This window comes from Macaca mulatta, chromosome 7 (assembly GCF_049350105.2).
Source record: "Macaca mulatta isolate MMU2019108-1 chromosome 7, T2T-MMU8v2.0, whole genome shotgun sequence".
NCBI lineage: Eukaryota > Metazoa > Chordata > Mammalia > Primates > Cercopithecidae > Macaca > Macaca mulatta.
Window position 1 is genome coordinate 45,230,437 of NC_133412.1, and position 20,258 is coordinate 45,250,694.

A 20,258-nucleotide genomic window follows, 5' to 3' on the forward strand; every position below is an offset into this window, starting at 1 on the left:
TTTCTAAAAGACATTAGGGTTTTTACAGGAGCTATCAACTTATCTGACTTTGTTGACTTAACTGGTTGGTTCAAGTGTGAAATCGCTGAGTTTTGAAGTTTAATCCTACAGAAAAATTGCACCTTGTAGCATACTGGCCACTTTTCCACATTTCTTATTTAATTAACCCTCAAATATACCCAAATGTCAGTCAATAAAATTGGTTGTTTTTTCTTGAAATATGAACATGCTTTGTCACCTGATCAAAATTAAATTACTGATATAGCCAAATTATATTTATGGATCTCTGAATGTAAGGGTTTAGGGGGCAGTTCTCTATAGAACTTATACCTCTATATTTTGTTTAGTTGTTATTCATGCCTATTGTAAGATTATTTAGTTGCACTGAAATAAACTTAACAACAATAACAAGTAGAAGCATGAGGCTGTTTCAAAGACCAATGTAGACTTGGCTTTTGAGTAAGGGAAGTTATTTGTTTTCATAAATATACTTTAGTTTATATGTTTCCATAATCACCTTGAGAGTTTCAGGGAAAAAAAGAATTAAACAGGAAACTTATCTAGTATTATTTTTGGAGCAAAGTTTTGTCTTCCTGTAACAACTGAAAGATAATTTTTTATAATGAAAGCTCTAAATTTATTTAGGTAGTCCCTTTCATCTCTAATAGTCTTCATTAATGTATCATGAAATTAAATGATGTTAGTATGGATAAAACTGTGGGTCTTATTCTCAGTATTCTGTGTTTATATATTATCTTGATTAAAGATTTAGGGATGGAACCTTGTTCTAAACCTAATTCTAAACCTAAACCTTATTCCCAGAACAATACAAAACTTTTTTTTTTCATTCAGATACCAGAATAGCTCATTTTTGTCTTGCATGGTTTTTAAAGAAAGTTCATACTTTCTTGTTTAAGTGTAATAATAGGAAAAACAAAAAATTAACCTCTGAAGTCATCATATCTGTTTTTATAAAACGTAATCACCTTACTTCCTCTACCAAGTTAGATGAGATTGGTGAGCCACGTTTATAGCCTTACTGAATGCTAAGGTTTAAGTCTTTGAAAGAATATGAAACACTGTAATTTTTAAAAAGTGGGGGGACATGACTGTAAATGAAACAATTGCTCAACTAACCAGCATGTTCTTAGTAGCTTTAAATTCCTCTGATAATTAAATTGCATTATATTTTAATGTACAAATCCAGATTACAGTTGTCTTTCCCAGGTGTACATTAAAGAAATTAGTTTTTTAATTTTGTTTATGGGTGAATGTGATGCATCCATCTGTTAACTGAAAATATGAGGTTTAAAATTATGAAACGTTAGCTCAGATTGACAAAACTAAAATTGCTTTCCTTCTTAGGTGAGTGAATTCTAGTCGTCAGCTTTGTAGTTCAAGCTATAAAAAGCATAAGATACCTAGAAAAGGAGCAATGATAGCTTGAGAGTGAGCACTTTGCTCAGTTCAGTAGGAGGCTCTTATTGGCCAAGGCCAAGTACTTACATACATGGTGTGAGGTTGGGGAAGGGGGGAGGTGGAAATAACCTATATTATTATAGTACATGTATTAGTCCCTACATTTTATCTGTTGAGAGTCTCTTGAGAGAAAGGAACTGAGCCTTTTTTTTTTTTTTTTTTTTAAACCACAACTGGTTCTCGTTTTAGCTGGTATATTTTATAATTTTGAGTTCTACATAAGTCCTATGCCAAATATCCATGAACTACAGTTCTCAGGCCAAATTCAATTTACTGGAACAATGTACTAATCACTCTTCTAAGCTCTTACGGCCTATTTTTGTAAATAAAGTTTTATTGGAACATGTCCACACCCATTTGCTTATATATTATGCATGGCCACTTTAGCACTGCAGTGGCAGAGTTGAGTAGTTGTGACAGTTGCAACAGAAAGTATATGGCTCATAGCATGAAAAATATTTACTAGCTGACCCTTTCCCGAAAAAGTTTGCCAGCCTCTGATCTATGCCAGTGAAAGCTGTATCTGAAACTGAGAGCACCTTCAATAATCAACCAGCATTTACTGAGCATCTTCTGTGCCGTCAGTCAGGTACAGTGGAACCATTGTATAATCTAGATAAGACTTGGATGAAACAGGCAACATATTATATGTAGCAGCATTATGTGTGACATAATAAAGACTTAAGTTGTACCAAACATACATTTAGAAAATAAGACGGCCTGGGCACAACGGCTCATGCCTGTAATCCCAACACTTTGGGAGGCCAAGGCGGGTGGATCACCTGAGGTCAGGAGTTTGAGACCAGCCTGACCAACATGGAGAAACCCCGTCTCTACTAAAAATACAAAAAATTATCTGGGTGTGGTGGTGCATGTCTGTAATCCCAGCTACTCGGGAGGCTGAGGCAGGAGAATCACTTGAACCTGGGAGGCGGAGGTTGTGGTGAGCTGAGATCGCACCATTGCACTCCAGCCTGGGCAACAACAGTGAAACTCCGTCTCAAAAATAAAAAAGAAAAGAAAATGAGATAGACAGTGTACGAATTTGATGATTCAAACAGTATGTGAAAAGGGTGCTTGCACAAGAGAAAGATCACTGTGAATGGATGAGCAAAGACTCAGAAATAGAAGGCATGGGGCAGGGTGAAGAAATGGGGAAGAGGACAAATAAAAAATTGCAGGAATACGTAATTAGAAGTCACTTGATACCCTCATTTTACGTATTTCCCTCACTTTATATTCGTGCATACTTCTGTACAGTGATAATAACATCAGTAATAATAGCTTACATTTAAGTAGCTTTATGTGCCAATCACTCTTCTCACATATATTAACTTTTAAATGCTCACAACACTATGACATAGGTACCTCACACAGTGCCAGACGAGTGAATTAGTTCATGAAAGCTGCATTCCAAAAGTGTCTTGTTCACTAATTATAAGCACAACATTTAACTTTTCATATTACGAATATATTTAACTTTTCATATTATGAATCTTGCTTGTGTTTCAAGGTATAGACAGGCCAAAATTACTTAAATACAGCCAGCTAGGCTACTCAAATATTAAAAAGAAAATATATCAGAATGAAATAGCCCTGCATATGTGAATAATCTCACTTTATTCTGTAATCGGAAGTATAAGATATAGGAAAGATAATTAGGAAAAGGACAGGGAAGCTTTTGTAACATCATTAGTCATTTAGAAAAACCAAGTATGGGCACATTAAGCAATGTGCTTATAGGAGACTTAAAAAGTCATGTTGATCCAACCTCGCCATTGACCAGTGAGGAGACTGACCTGGAAAAGTGAATTGTCATGCTCAAGGACATACTGTTTTTTTAGGGGCAGATAATTAATAGGTTCAATAGATACCTTCATCAGAAGCATGAAAGATTTTCAACCACATTTTAAAAGGATTTTATCCATAAGGTTTATAAAAGGGGTCTAGAAGCTTGGAGCTTATATTAAATTAATAATTTTTCAGAAATTCTTTATTTTTTTTTTTTCTTGAGATGGAGTCTTACTCTGTCCCCCAGGCTAGAGTGCAGTGGCATGATTGCAGCTCACCACAACCTCTGTCTTCTGGGTTCAAGCGATTCTCCTTCCTCAGCCTCCTGAGTAGCTGGGATTACAGGTGTGCAGCACCACGCCTAGCTAATTTTTGTATTTTTAGTGGAGATGGAGTTTCACCATGTTGGCCAGACTGGTCTCAAACTCCAGGTCTCAAGTGATCCACCCTCCTTGGCTTCCCAAAGTGCTGGGCTTACAGGTGTGAGTCACCACACTCGGCCCAGCAATTCTAATTACTAAAAATTTTATTATGTTTTTAAGATAGAAGTTCCTAAAACTTTAACTATTCAGTCTTTCTGGCTTACTATCATTTTAAAAATCAAATATAAAAATTGACACTATTGCTATCATTAACTGAAGTTTTAAAATGAAAAAATCTTACTCAAATACTTGGCCCTTGGGATCAGAAAGTCAATCTAAATAACCATTCCTATCTCCAGAATGTTTTTTTCTGCCCAAGCTATTCCAATTCTTGGAAATTGTCTTTACTTGGAATAAAACCCATACACATTGCATGATCCAACTCAATGGCTATGCTCATGCGGTGGTAGTAATGGTAGTGGTGGTGACTGGAAGGATACTTGGAATAACACCCATATACATTACGTGACCCAACTCAATGGCTATGCTCATGCGGTGGTAGTAATGGTAGTGGTGGTGACTGGGAGGAGGCTAGCATTAACTGGGCATTCCCATGTGGTGTGTACTGAAGCACATTACAGGATTCATTCAGTCTTCACACAACCCCAGGAGGTATACGTATTACTGCTATTATTTATTATTACTGTCTTCATTTTACAGATGAGGAAACCAAAGGTCAAAATATCTTTAACCCAAGATCTCAGAGTTGGCACATAGTAAAAGGCAATTTAATTAGGACATCAGCTTCTAGTTTCTGCTAATAGCAGACTAAATTATTTAGATCAACTCTTCTGTTTAAATGTGCTAGCTAAGTTTTTGTTTGTTTGTTTGTTTGTTTTAAACCATCTCAAATGCACCGAAGAGCTGAAAAGACAGTGGGCTACTCCCAGCACAATTTTTGAATGAAATCCTACCACAGAGAGGAAAGTAGAATGGGATCCCCATCACTGCTTATTCCTGAGGGCATTTGCCTGAATCACAGTTAGGCGAGAGGGTCAGCGGCCAAGCTTCAGAGCCCACCTAAGTCAGAAGGTCTCAGAGAAGATCTCCTCTGTTCCCTGCTAGAAGCCTAAATGGGTAACCTCAGTGTAAGGGTAAACTAGATCTAAAACTGCTCCTCTTCCCCCAGTCCCAGGAAACTGAAGAGGAGGCATCTGGAACTAAGCAGAGAAGCAGAAGAAACAGGAAAAGTGGAAAAAGTTGTGACCATAGCCTAGCCCTGGTATAGATTTGCACCCTGGGTATATGCATACATGTCCTAGGTTGGACAAGGCACTTCACACTGAGAAGTGGTTTGAGGTGGTCTCCACCTTAGGCCTCAGAGAACCTCTCCATAGTTTTTCTTTCAAGAGGAAAAACTAGCAAGCAAAGAGAACCGGGCACACAAGACAGCAAAGCCACCTGAAGATCAGCAGGAATAGCAGGCAGCAGAAACATTTGCATACAGACTTAAGATCACACATTTTTAAAGTGACATAGCAGATTTTTAAAGTTCTAAACAAAACTTCTAGATTAAAATTTAAAACTCACTGTATTTGACAACATATTGGACACAGCAGAAGAGAGAATTGGTGAACTGGAAGATAGATCTGAATTCAAGCAGTCTAACTTAAGAGTCCTGTTTAACCAGTGTTCTGTTTGCCTACACAAGGATCTTGCCAATGTTAAAAAAAAAAAAAGAAAAAAGAAAAAAATCCTTACCACTTGTGATACATATTTTGACTATATGCTAGCCTGAAGTTTTCATGCCTACTTTGTTAATTTTCTATGTAGCCTGAGTCTGAACAGAAATTCATTTTTTGGAAGAGATAAGGGATATACCTTGAGATCTTCCTGCTTTTGACAAATCTTGTAAATGGACGGTTCTGGAATTAGTTAACTACATGTGAATTCTTGTCAAGGCTGAGTCACAGAGGGCATCTGGAGGGAGTATAGTGTGGGTGCCAGAAGGACTGCCCTTTAAGATCCTCTCTAAATTCTACTTATTACTCTTTACTGGTCTTATTAAGAATAGGTCAGAGTTTTTTTTGTTTCATTTTGTTTGCTTGTCACTTAAACCTCACTGCAAAGATATTTTAGACAAGAGTCATGTTTTTCCTATTATTTAGCTTTTCACACTAATGACAGCTGTCATGTGAGAGAGTAACCTCAGTTTTAACTTTTTAACTGCTAAATATCCATCACCGATATTCTGTCAACAACATGGTACCTGGTAGTTGGTTTTGTTTTGTTTTGTTTTTCAGGGGAGAGGACAGGGCAGGCCACCTTGGCTTCAAGTGTGAGAACAGCTTTGAATTGTGCAGCCTCGGGCCATCAAATCCTGGCTTCATAAATTCAGAATATTTTGGTGCTCATCTTGTGTCTAAATCACTTCCAGGGACCTGGGCACATTTTCCAGTCCCTATCCACCTTAAGAGTTGTTTAGGATAGACACGTGGAGCTTGCTGTTGGCTTTTGCTGAACATTTTTGCTCAAACACTGCATCACAGCAGTAATCTTGTTTCATTAGCTTATTGAAAGAATAATTTCCCCAACAAGAGGTCATCAGAATCTGACCCTTAAAAGAGTTCTCTTATTTGCCATCTAGTATCTGTGAACATTATCACTTTTTCTATTTTTTCTTTTTAAATTTAATTTAATTTTTCTATGCTTTATTATCAGCTTACAGTTTGCATTTGTTTTGATAGTTCAGTGGGCAAATGTAATGAGTGTGTTTAACCTCCTTGTTGATCCTGCCCAAATATTTTGTATGTGGGTTCCACTTTTGTGTGTGTGTGTGTGTGTTTTCTGTATTCTGGATGAAATGCTTGGTACCTGTCAATCAGTAGAATGAAGAAATGGAGAGAGGAAGGAAAAAAGGTCAGGGCAACATTTAGTTATTTCTTTAATAATTCTAGAGGATTTTAGGATTTTCATGTTTGTTAGAAGTTCTTGACAGACATGAATAGCAATGTATGAGGAAGTTATATTAAAACTCTCTAAGGAACTTATTTGTTCATACAGTAAACATGTATTACATCCCTTCAGTCAGCATGCATTGACTGCATATCTGTTATGTGTCCGGCAAGGTACTAGGTATGTCTGCCTGGTACACTCTTTGCCTCTTAGGAAAAACGAACTAGAAAACAGATGATTTTATAACACAGTGTGATAAATAATAAGATATGAACAGCATTTTAATGAAGTACAGAAGCAGGAATTTATAATTCTGCTGTAGGAGTAGAGAAAGGTTTCACCCTCAAACAGGATCTGTGTGAGACATGGTCATTAAGCAGAGAAGAGGAAAGCAGGGAGATCTGAAAGGTCATTGTCTCTCCAGGGAACATGGAAGTATTTAGTGACTGGAGCTAAGTGTACCAAAGAATCACCCAGAGAAATTATTTTTTTAAGTGAGGATCTCTAGCCCCATCCCCAGAGATTCTGATTCTGGAGGTTCATTTGTATTAATAGTAAGCACCTCAGGCCGTTCTGTGATGGCTGCTCCAAAGACTGCACATTGAGAAATACTGACCAACTCAAGGCTGTGCTTGGCTCTTCTGACTTCTAGTTGTGGGGTCATTTTGACTCACTGGAAAGACCTCTAATTTTGCAGTCAGACACAACTGGCTTTGAATCCTCGCTCCTGGACTGTGCATTTAATACTAACCCATAGCTCTAGACTTGAACATGTCACTAACTAAGCCTCAGTTTTTACATTTGTAAACTGAGGGCAATAATACCTACTTTTGCAGAATCATTATGAAGTAGAAGACACAAAGTACCTAGCCCAGTGTCTGACACTAGTAAGTGGTCATTAAATGATAACTATTACTATCTTTCTTGTATAGTGGATACAGCACCCATAATGGTTAATAAAGTAAACTAAACTTCTCTGTGCCTCATTTTCCTCATTTGTTAATTGGGGATGATAAAATAGTACCAATGTTACATGGATGTTTGTGAATCTGAAATGAGATATGCGTGAAAAACACTAAAACAAGGCCTGGTATACAGAAATTCTTTAATAAATGCACACATAATTTTGTTGTTGATGATAGTAATGATGGTGACAATAATGTTATTCCTGTAACTGGCTAGCCAGTTCCGTATGAATACATCCTGGTATCTATTTAATTGGATATTGGGGTGTAAGTTATGATCTCAGCCTTGCCATGATTAGCCTGTAACCTTTAGCAATCATTCCACCTTTGTGAAACCTGTTTCTCTTATTCATTTGTTCATGTGTTCATTCCAAAGCCTTCTATGAAGTACTGTACTGAATGCTAAATCCTAGAGGGATAGATAGCTCAGGAAGCATCCACTCAGTATGAAATTATTCCTTTTGAACTAGAGTGTTTATGTAGCCTTTTTTAGACCAGGTATTTGCTATACATCTTGCGTGGAGGACCCAGAGTCCCAAATGGACCTTTCAAACTGTTCCTTGGTTCATATACAAAGAAACTCTGATCAGTGGAATGAAATGTTGAACAGTAGATGAATCTGGGTAAAGGAAATAGGAATGTGCTTTGCTCTGATCTCGTTTTTTCAAATTTCCTGTAAGTTTAAAGTTATTTCCAAATAAAAAATTAAAAGAAACCCTACTGTTCCAGACCCATATATCAAAATGCAAATAAGTAATAATATCATATAATGTTGTATATTGTTACTCTACAATGAAGATCACTGGATTTGGAGGGAGAGGATCTGGATTCAAATCTCAGCTCATTCACTACTTAGGACCTTGCCTAAATTACCTCACTACTCTGAGCCTCCATTTTCTTCATCTGTGAAATGACTTCCAAAGTCTTCCTCACAGGGACTTGGAGAGGATTCAATAAGAATATATCTATATATAATTTCTATAGATTTTATACTATATGCACAAATACTTATATACACACATGTAAAATTGTTCTGTCATCTGTAAAATGCTATGCAGATGTTGGTGGCTCCTCACCTTAGCTGAGCTCATTTTGGTGTATGTGTTTTCCTGAGTAGCATCCGTGAACTCACAAGCTCCCTTCTGATTCCTTGCAGCCTGAAAGGATTTCAGGGGAGCAGTATGGAATTCATTCCGATGTCTGGAGCTTAGGAATCTCTTTTATGGAGGTATGTTTTTTGCACATAGACGCTTCCTTGCATATCTGTACTAATATATTCAATCAGGAAAAGTGAAGATTTTGAAAGAATAAGCTAAAATAAACCTTCAGCATGTTATATAGATGTACACACAGAGTTTGACCATAAAGTCTTTGATTCCTTGTGTGGCTTGTGAACTGACTCTGGAGGTTATTTTAAAGCATTATTTATTACAGATCACCTGTGTAAGACCTGCCTGGAGTCTTTGTTAAAAATACAGATTCTTCGACCCTATTCAAACCAATTAAATCCAAACCTCTAAGAATCTGCATGGTTAATCTGTTCCCTGGGTGATTTTTATACACACTAAATCTGGAGAACCTGTGTTCTAAAAGAGGGATTCCAGAAAAATTCGGTGTCCTGTTGGAATGCATATGTAACTTCCAAAGGTGATTAGTTTAAAAGGTACAGCCCTACTCATTTAGATATGTAAGTTATATATGTTTGTTTTAAAAGAAAAAAAAAATCACCTCATTCCAGTATAGTCATATCAGATCTGTATGTGGGTTAAGGGGTGGTGTGATATGATGGACAGGGAGGGGCGAAGAGGATGTATGTATTTAGGACAATTGCAATATCTACTCTTTATAGCTGTATTTAGAATGGACTTTATGTTAGTGTTCCAGATGTAGCTCCATTAGAACTCTATGCTATGATTTTTTAATAAAATGACCATTGATCTACAAGAAAATGCATATAACTTAGAAGGACATGTGGATCAGTTTGAATTATGGTAGTATAGAACCTGTATACTGACCAGTGCTTCAAAAATTCTCATTTAAATTGATTCAAATAAAGAAGGACTCTTCTTTTCTTTTCTTTTCTTTTATTATACTTTATGTTCTAGGGTACATGTGCACAACGTGCAGGTTTGTTACATATGTATACATGTGCCATGTTGGTGTGCTGCACCCATTAACTCATCATTTACATTAGGTGTATCCCCTAATGCTATCCCTCTCCCCTCCCCCAACCCCACAACAGGCTGCGGTGTGTGATGTTCCCCATCCTGTGTCCAGGTGTTCTCATTGTTAAATTCCCACCTATGAATGAGAACATGAGGTGTTTGGTTTCCTGTTCTTGTGATAGTTTGCTGAGAATGATGGTTTCCAGCTGCATCAATGTCCCTACCAAGGACATGAACTCATCCTGTTTTATGGCTGCATAATATTCCATGGTGTATATGTGCCACATTTTCTTAATCCAGTCTATCATTGATGGACATTTGAGTTGGTTCCAAGTCTTTGCTATTGTGAATAGTGCCACAATAAACATACATGTGCATGTGTCTTTAAAGCAGCATCATTTATAATCCTTTGGGTATATCCCCAGTAATGGGATGGCTGGGTCAAATGATATTTCTAGTTCTAGATCCTTGAGGAATCACCACACTGTCTTCCACAATGGTTGAACTAGTTTACAGTCCCACCAACAGTGTAAAAGTGTTCCTATTTCTCCACATCCTCTCCAGCACCTGTTGTTTCCTGACTTTTTAATGATCACCATTCTAACTGGTGTGAGATGGTATCTCATTGTGCTTTTGATTTGCATTTCTCTGATGGCTAGTGATGATGAGCATTTTTTCATGTGTCTGTTGGCTGCATAAATGTCTTCTTTTGAGAAGTGTCTGTTCATATCCTTTGCCCACTTTTTGATGGGATTGTTTGTTTTTTTTTCTTGTTAATTTGTTTGAGTTCTTTGTAGGTTGTGGATATTAGCCCTTTGTCAGATGGGTAGATTGCAAAAATTTTCTCCCATTCTGTAGGTTGCCTGTTCACTCTGATGGTAGTTTCTTTTGCTGTGCAAAAGCTCTTTAGTTTAATCAGATCCCATTTGTCAATTTTGGCTTTTGTCACCATTGATTGCTTTTGGTGTTTTAGACATGAAGTCCTTGCCCATACCTATGTCTTGAATGGTATTGCGTAGGTTTTCTTCTAGGGGTTTTATGGTTTTAGGTCTAACATTTAGGTCTCTAATCCATCTTGAATTAATTTTTGTATAAGGTGTAAGGAAGGGATCCAGTTTCAGCTTTCTACTTATGGCTAGCCAGTTTTCCCAGCCCCATTTATTAAATAGGGAATCCTTTCCCCGTTTCTTGTTTTTGTCAGGTTTGTCAAAGATCAGATGGTTGTACATGTGTGGTATTATTTCTGAGGGCTCTGTTCTGTTCCATTGGTCTATATCTCTGTTTTGGTACCAGTACCATGCTGTTTTGGTTACTGTAGCCTTGTCGTATAGTCTGAAGTCAGGTAGCGTTGATGCCTCCAGCTTTGTTCTTTTGGCTTAGGATTGTCTTGGCAATGCGGGGTCTTTTTTGGTTCCATATGAACTTTAAAGTAGTTTTTTTCCAATTCTGTGAAGAAGGTCATTGGTAGATTAATGGGGATGGCATTGAATCTATAAATTACTTTGGGCAGTACGGCCATTTTCACGATATTGATTCTTCCTATCCATGAGCATGGAATATGCTTCCATTTGTTTGTGTCCTCTTTTATTTCATTGAGCAGTGGTTTGTAGTTCTCCTTGAAGAGGTCCTTCACATCCCTTGTAAGTTAGATTTCTAGGTATTTTATTCTCTTTGAAGCAATTGTGAATGGGAGTTCACTCATGATTTGGCTCTGTTTGTCTGTTATTGATGTATAAGAATGCTTGTGATTTTTGCACATTGATTTTGTATCCTGAGACTTTGCTGAAGTTGCTTATCAGCTTAATGAGATTTTGGGCTGAGACGATGGGGTTTTCTAAATATACAATCATGTCATCTGCAAACAGGGACAATTTGACTTCCTCTTTTTCTAATTGAATACCCTTTATTTCTTTCTCTTACCTGATTGCCCTAGCCAGAACTTCCAACACTATGTTGAATAGGAGTGGTGAGAGAGGGCATCCCTGTCTTATGCCAGTTTTCAAGGGAAATGCTTCCAGTTTTTGCCCATTCAGTATGATATTGGCTGTGGGTTTGTCATAAATAGCTCTTATGATTTTGAGATATGTTCCATCAATACCGAATTTATTGGGAGTTTTTAGCATGAAGGGCTGTTAAATTTTGTCAAAGTCCTTTTCTGCATCTGTTGAGATAATCGTGGTTTTTGTCTTTGGTTCTGTTTATATGGTGGATTACGTTTATTGATTTGCATATATTAAACCAGCCTTGCATCCCAAGGATGAAGCCCACTTGATCATGGTGGATAAGCTTTTTGATGTGCTGCTGGATTCGGTTTACCAGTATTTTATTGAGGATTTTTGCATCAATGTTCATCAGGGATATTGGTCTAAAATTCTCTTTTTTTGTTGTATCTCTGCCAGGCTTTGGTATCAGGATGACGTTGGCCTCATAAAATGAGTTAGGGAGGATTCCCTCTTTTTCTATTGATTGGAATAGTTTCAGAAGGAACAGTACCAGCTCCTTCTTGTACCTCTGGTAGAGTTGGCTGTGAATCCGTCTGGTCCTGGACTTTTCTTGGTTGGTAGGCTATTAATTATTGCCTCAATTTCAGTCCCTGTTATGGTCTATTCGGGGATTCAACTTCTTCCTGGTTTAGTCTTGGGAGAGTGTATGTGTCCAGGAATTTATCCATTTCTTCTAGGTTTTTTAGTTTATTTGCGTAGAGGTGTTTATAGTATTCTCCGATGGTAGTTTGTATTTCTGTGGAGTCGGTGGTAATATCCCCTTTATCATTTTTTATTGCGTCTATTTGATTCTTCTCTCTTTTCTTTATTAGTCTTGCTAGCGGTCTATCAATTTTGTTGATCTTTTCAAAAACCAACTCCTGGATTCGTTGATTTTTTTGAAGGGTTTTTTGTATCTCTATCTCCTTCAGTTCTGCTCTGATCTTAGTTATTTCTTGCCGTCTGCTAGCTTTTGAATGTGTTTGCTCTTGCTTCTCTAGTTCTTTTAATTATGATGTTAAGGTGTCGATTTTAGATCTTTTCAGCTTTCTCTTGTGGGCATTTGGTGCTATAAATTTCCCTCTACGCACTGCTTTAAATGTGTCCCAGAGATTCTGGTATGTTGTATCTTTGTTCTCATTGGTTTCAAAGAACATCTTTATTTCTGCCTTCATTTCGTTATGTACCCAGTAGTCATTCAGGAGCAGGTTGTTTAGTTTCCATGTAGTTGAGCGGTTTTGAGGGAGTTTCTTAATCCTGAGTTCTAGTTTGATTGCACTGTGGTCTGAGAGACAGTTTGTTATAATTTCTGTTACTTTACATTTGCTGAGGAGTGCTTTACTTCCAACTGTGTGGTCAGTTTTGGAATAAGTACAGTGTAGTGCTGAGACGAATGTATATTCTGTTGATTTGGGGTGGAGTCTTTTTTTTCTTAGTAGAGATAGGGTCTTGCCATATTGTCCAGGGTGGTCTTGAACTCTTGGGCTCAAGTTCCTCCTGCCTTGACTTCCCAAAGTGCTGGGATTACAGGCGGGAACCACTGTGCCCAGCCAGGACTTTTTCTAATAGAAAAGTAGAAAGGACTCTTTAAATAATATCATAGATAGAGTTGCGATCATGATTTTATAACCTTTTTTTTTTTTTAGTCAAATACTTTTTCTGTGAGTTTTGTGATGCATGAATGCAATTGTATTTGTAAGGAAATAATCTTCAAACTCAATTCACCTGCACAGTAGAAAGAAAGCAAAAATAAAGTATGGAACGTTTATTAAATCATATTCTTCTGCTTCTTCTTAAAAGGCAATCTAAGAGGAAATACAATATGTATGCATCCTCCGAGAAGTTAGCGATAATGGTGGTCACATCTCAGAGCTGAGTCTCCCAAGAGAATCCTCAAAGGCCTATTCTATTATCCCGTTTTAGGGAAAACTAGTGTTTTTGATTTGTGGAACTCAGGATTGCTGTTATACAATTTCCTTTTGCATATTTTAAATTGTTATTATTTATTTTATAAGTGACTGGATATAGTGTAAGACAGTTGAGAAGTGACATGGTGTAGAGATAAAAATCCTAGATTGGGAATGAAAGACCTGGGTTACAGTTCCAGATTTGCTAGTAGTTTTTTAGGTGACCCTGTGGAAGCCACTATTCTTCACTGGGCCTCAGTTTCTTTATTTGTAAAATATTGATCTCTAAGCCCCTTTCCAGACTAACATTCTATGACTGTGCTACTGCTCATTGTGTTGTTTTCTTTCCTTAGCTTTCACACACCAACTCTAGAGTTGTGTGACTGAGACAGTGATAAAATGGCATAAAATGCAGAGGCATGGCACTACTATAAGAGCACATAACTATTAGATTTAAGATTTAAAGCACATATAAATGTTCACCATTCATCCTTTCTACATTCATTTATGCATTCATGTGTTGAGCTCCTGCTGTGCCTGCTGTATAAGCAGTGGGGATAGAATAAGGAAAAGACACTGAAGTCTTGCCTGTCATGGAGTACCATTTGGGGAGGGCTGGGGCATGAGGGGAAGGACAGAAAACAAAGGGATAACTAAATATGTAATTTGTCAGGTGAGAGTAAGTCCTATGGAGAAAAAGAAAGCAGACTAGGCCGGGCTCAGTGGCTCACGCCTATAATCCCAACACTTTGGGAGGCTGAGGTGGGCAGATCACCTGAAGTCAGGAGTTTGAGACCAGCCTGACCAACATGGAGAAACTCTGTCTCTACTAAAAATACAAAAAATTAGCTGGGCATGGTGGTACATGCCTGTAATCCCAGCTACTCGGGAGGCTGAGGCAGGAGAATCACTTGAACCCGAGAGGCGGAGGTTGCAGTGAGCCGAGATCGCATCATTGTGCTCCAGCCTGGGCAACGAGAGTGAAACTCCGTCTCAAAAAAAAAAAAAAAAAGAAAGAAAAGAAAAGAAAGCAGACTAGTCCTCTCTGGTAAAGTACCACTTGAGCAGATACTTGAATGCTATGAGAGAAGAGAGCCACCTGATAGCAAAAGGCACCAAGATAGAGTACACTCTCAGCATTTTTAAGGAAGGGAGAGACCAGTGTGACTTGAGTGGAGTTAGCAAGGGAAAAATAGGAAAAAATAAATTTAGAGAGGTAGCCAGGGGCCAGGGCAAATATATCCTTGTAGGCCATGCTAAGGACTTTATGTATTACTCTTAGAAGAAATGATCTGACTTAAATTTTCACAGTATCATTGAGTGCTCTGTGGAGCATGACTATAGAGAGGCAGGTGTGGAAACAGGGAGATCAGTTTAAGTAGGTAGGAAGACGGGTGCTCAATAAATATATTTATGTTGCATATTGAAATATGTGTCTGTCTGCCAGTATTTTGCTGGTTGCTGGGGTGCAAAGATTAATAAAAAGAGACTTTTTGTAGTGTAAGGAAGGAGATTGCCATTGATATATTTGGGTTTTGTTGATGATATTCATTTATCCTGGAGATAAACTATTGAATATTCTCTGGAAGACTGAAAAAAACAGACTCGTTGAATTTTCAGGATCGAAGAGGATTAGGTACAGAGAACTGTGTGAAAAAGTGTCAGCATTGAGGGTGGGACACCTGAATGCCGGAAGGACTGTGTTGGCTCATGTGGTAGAGAGCAGATAACCAGATGGTCAGGAGTGAGGGCCAGGAAGAGCTAGGCCTTTTGATGCTCCTTGTATTTTAAAATGGATGGTAAGGAGCCGGGTGTTACAGCAGGAGGAAGAGATGTTGTTAGAGGTTGCAAAGAGAAATCAGATTATGATCATCAGAGAGAGTTGTTGAGCACCTCTGTACATGATGCTTAACTAAATGCCTTCAGAAGGAACTATGGGATTGTAGCCCCTGACCTCTAGGGGCTTATTACCCCCATACAACATGGTACCAACACAAGTAATAGACCAGTAAGTCATTAGAGAATAGTGTAAGGCCCCTGGCATTTTTTTTATACCTAATCTATTTGGGGTCCAAGGTAAAGAAAAACGTGATAGGGAAGAGAAGTAGGAGATTTTGAGTCCATACATGAGAAATTGTGGGGATTCAGTAGTGAAGATTACAAGAGAAACCCAAGGTTCTTGTTTTTTCTTTTTGAGACAGAGTCTTGCTCTGTCACCCAGGCTGGAATGCAGTGGCACAGTCTCGGCTCACTACAACCTCCGCCTCCCAGGTTCAAGCGATTCTCCTGCCTCAGCCTCCCAAGTAGCTGGGACTACAAGTGCGTGCCACCGCGCCCGGATAATTTTTTGTATTTTTAGTTCAGACGGGGTTTCACCATGTTAGCCAGGATGGTCTCGATCTCCTGACCTTGTGATCCACCTGTCTCGGCCTCCCAAAGTGCTGGGATTATAGGCGTGAGCCACCATGTCTGGCCAGTTCTTGTTTTTCCTTAAGGGCCAATATGATGAGAACATTACCTGAAGGGATTAGGAAGTTCGTGCAAAAGAAGTACTTGAAGGCCAAGATTCTTCTTTGTTTTTACCATAGTATACTAGGAATAGATGTAGTAAATCCAATTTAAAATCACTATAGACAGAAGTATGAATCTCAGTAGCATTTTGGAATCTGAGGAACAAACTGCATTCTGTAACATAGTCAACACTTTGCAAGAATTGCTCGTCTTCTGTTTTTTCAGAAACAAAATTCTCTTTCTAGCAGAAACTTTCCTTTCTTCAATAATTCTTACTTAAGCACTTGCCCTGTGCCAGGCCCTGGAGAGTGGGGCACACAGAGCTGAGGAGAGCCCACCTCTGGTAGGAAAGAAAGATACCTAAAGCCCAGAATAGTGTGATGAGTCTTCAGTAGAAATGTTTATGAAGGACTCTGAGCCACAAGAGGAAGGGGCTGGGATTTCACACAAAGGAGTTGACATGTAAGGGAGATTGGTCTTGAACAGAGTTTGCCACTAGGAGAAAGAGGGGAAAGATAGAGGATCCCTTCCCCATTTCCCAGCACGCTCTAAGGTATGGATCCTTGTAAACACTTAAGGAGAGATCAAATGTCAAAGTATGCAAGGTCTCCCCTAGTGTAGTTTCACTACCTGTTTGTGTGCATGCCTTCTTCAAAGTGTTTTAAGTTAACCAGTTTATTCTCCTAGGGTACCTGTGGTAAAGAAAAAAAAATGATAAAAATATGGGAAACCAAGCAAAGGAATTTCCCTGAAATTACACAGGAATCAAATACAGGCCAGGCCTAGTGGCTCGTTCCTATAATCCCAGCACTTGGAGAGGCTGAGGCAGGAGGATTACTTGAGGTCAGGAGTTCAACACTAGTCTGGGCAACATAGCAAGACCCCATCTCTAAAAAAAACAATTTTTTTTTTCATTTAGCAGGGAATGGTGATGTGTGCCTGTAGTGCTTGCTGCGTGGCAGGCTGAGGCAGGAAGATTGCTAGAGCCTAGGAGTTTGAGGCTGCAGTGGGCTATGATTGTAGCCATACTCCAGCCTAGCCAACAGAGCAAGATGCTGTCTTTAAAAAAAAAAAAAAAAAAAAAGAATCAGAGACAAAAATGGGCATGAGAGTTTTCTGTCTCTTCTATGTCTCCCTAGCACCCTTTCCCCCCAGTTCCATAAACCCTCATCTCTGAGGTTTGGTGATGCCAGAAGCAGAAAGTTCAATCTACAGCTGTCAGACTTGAGGGCTGCCTCCTGCCTCCCACTTTTTTTTTCTAGAGACATGGTCTTGCTATGTTGCCCAGTGTTGCCTCGAATTCCTGGAGTCAAGTAATCCTCCTGCCTCAGCCTCTTGAGTAGCTAGGACTGCAGGTACACCACTGCACCCGGCTGAATGCCTTCATTGTTTTAAACCCCTGAAATGACAGGGTTCCTCTTTGCCTGCCTTCTTCCTGCTGCCCATTGCCTTGTTAATATGCTGTCACAGCCCCCATGGGGAGTCATAACAAGGCCTCTTGCCACACTCTTTCATAAAAGATGATGCTACATGCCGCTAAAATGTGCCATTAAAAAAAAAAATCACAGACAGGTACATTTATGCCTTAAGCAAAGAAACTTTAATGTCAGACTATCTTTTACCCAGGGACAGAATTGCTTCTCTCTCCTTTCAGTAGAGCATCCCTCTTTTGGGGGGATAAAGGTCATCTCTTCCAGGTTTTTGTCACCTGCATGTAATATTTGGAGTTGGCAGATGTAACAAAAAGATGAAAGTTATCCTTAGGAAGGGAAAAAAAGATTATTCACCTTGACTAATGTATGACAGTTTGACTTGATGGGAAGAATTTGGGCCATTTCTCCATTGTTTGTTTTGTGGTGTTTAACTCAGATCTTTAAATGTGTTGTAGTTCCCCTCCTGTGGATTAGTTATGGAATCATTAAAGGTCATTGACACATGTGGGGTTTGTGTGGGTTCACACTGTATTGGGGAAGAGAACCCGTGTGGAACTGTAGTTCTTTTCCTTGAAACTTCATTAGCAAGAATCAATGTGAAAATGCAAAAAGAAAATGAAAAAGTAGTGAGACGCACTAACAAGGATGTAAAATTCCTGAAATAGGACAAACTAGGAGGGTAATCCTGCCCTGGAATATTTGTTTACCTCTTCTGGAAAGCTTATACTGATTCAGTTGCCTAGGAGAATTTTAGGATTATTAACCTTATAGTCTCTGTTGAAGACTTCAGGGCTAAACTTTAAAATGAAAATGAGTTTGGTATATAATAAGGGCTTTACCAAGTTTAATAATTTTATTAGGGGTGGCTAAAACATTTTAGGGCATAATTTCTGAATTTCACAGGCTGTTCAGTGCTTATCTCTTCTAAAGAATGGCTTAAGGAGAAAGTCCCACTCTCATTTTTTACTAAGTAATTATTCCATTTATATTCTTGTGTCATTTGCGTTCACAACATAAATCTGTAGTTGGGAAGTAAACAGTCATATCTGCAAAAGTGAATTTTAAGTGGGTCCTTCTTGAGTCAAAAAATAAGTCAACATACGTTCTCTGCTAGCCTTGCAATTTGCAGTATTTAGGATGATGCATCTACATTAAAAAGGCACCAAGGCAGTCCTGTAATATTCTTATTTTTACTGAGTATGCTGTACAAATATATGTTCTGATTTGGGATTCTATGTGGTGGGTTATTATAAACTTTATTAAGGTTGAGATGAATAATCTGACAGACATTTCTATAGGAGTCAGACCTAAAGCCTGCCCCCCACCCTTTTTTAGAGGCAGAGTCTTGCTAGGTTGCCCAGGTTTGCCTTGAATTCCTGGGCTCTAGCAGTCCTTCCTCCTCAGCCTCCTGAGAGTAGCTAGGACTACAGCTGCACCACTGCACCCATCTGAAAGCCCCATCTTTAGCCTATGCATAACATATGCATTTTGCTCTTTTCACTTGGATCCTCATTCTTTCTGCCTGTTTGCCACCCTTCTAACCAGTCTCCTGAGTCTGAGGCATAGAACAGCCTGGCTCAATGTGCTTGGTTAATTGGTGCATCATCTAGTCCTCTGAGACCCCTCTTCATCATGACCAGTGTTTTATTGAAGTGGTTTGAATGATGTGCTAAATGATGAAAGCAAGGACCATGACTTAGAAAAATGTCTCAACATAGGTGAAGAACATAGAGAACAACACAAGGTCATTGTCATTGTCATCCAAGTAACATCATCTTATGAAGATTTTTTTTTTTTTTTTGAGATAGAGTCTCTTACTCTGTCGCCCAGGCTGGAGTGCAGTGGCGCAGTCTCAGCTCATTGCAACCTCCGCCTCCCACGTTCAAGCGATTCTCCTGTCTCAACCTCCCAAGTAGCTGGGATCACAGGCATGCGCTAACACACCTGGCTGATTTTTGTATTTTCAGTAGAGACGGGGTTTCACCATGTTGGCCAGGCTGGTCTTGAACTCCTGGTCTCCGGTGATCCACCTGCCTTGGCCTCCCAAAGTGCTGGGATTACAAGCATGAGCCACAGCACCTGGCCATCTTCTGAAGATTTTTTGGGCTCTATTATTTTGACAAAAAGAACTGTGAGTTTTAGAATTACCTTTACCAAGTTAAAAATAAACCCATGGAATAATATGCTGTTCTCTGTACATGTAATATCATTTTTCTTAATCTCTCCAAGATACAGTTTAAATAACCATCCTTCATGATGCCAACTCTCATATTTCCAGCTGAAGGTAGTATCTTCCTCTTTTGACCTTCATCTGCATCTTCCTTGTGGCTTGTAAATTGTCCACTTTGTATTACAGTAATTTATAGGTATGTTATAGTTCCTTATGACAGGATTCAAATCTGACTCATAATCTTCTTTTCTGTTTAGTACAATTCCATTGCCCTAGTGGGCACTCAAGAAATCTTTTTGACTCAAGTTTTTCCTACTTTTGTAGTGGTTTTTTTAAAGCAGTTTCAGAAAATAAAGATCAGAGTTTAGAGTGTGATGGAGTCTTTAATATAAATGTCCATCAGTGTTTGGAGAATAAATCACAGTGTTTTGCTTGTGAAGAAGAGCTTTCAGTTTACCAGAGTATCAGATCCAAATTTGAATTCCACTTCAGCCAGCCTAAGCTATAGAACCTTAGGTAAATCACTTAATTTCTCTGA

The 20,258-nt window shown here is 38.7% G+C and overlaps 1 protein-coding gene across 12 annotated transcripts in view; it reads left to right on the forward strand.

The window, feature by feature from the left end:
* Positions 1 to 20,258, forward strand: part of MAP2K5 (mitogen-activated protein kinase kinase 5) — a 263,591-nt gene that overhangs the window by 145,352 nt on the left and 97,981 nt on the right. For all 12 annotated transcript variants that reach the window (XM_015142546.3, XM_077939621.1, XM_015142547.3 and 9 more), the window contains exon 16: positions 8,709 to 8,780. In XM_015142546.3, coding sequence (XP_014998032.1) covers positions 8,709 to 8,780 — 72 coding nt within the window. The remainder of the gene's footprint in view (positions 1 to 8,708; positions 8,781 to 20,258) is intronic.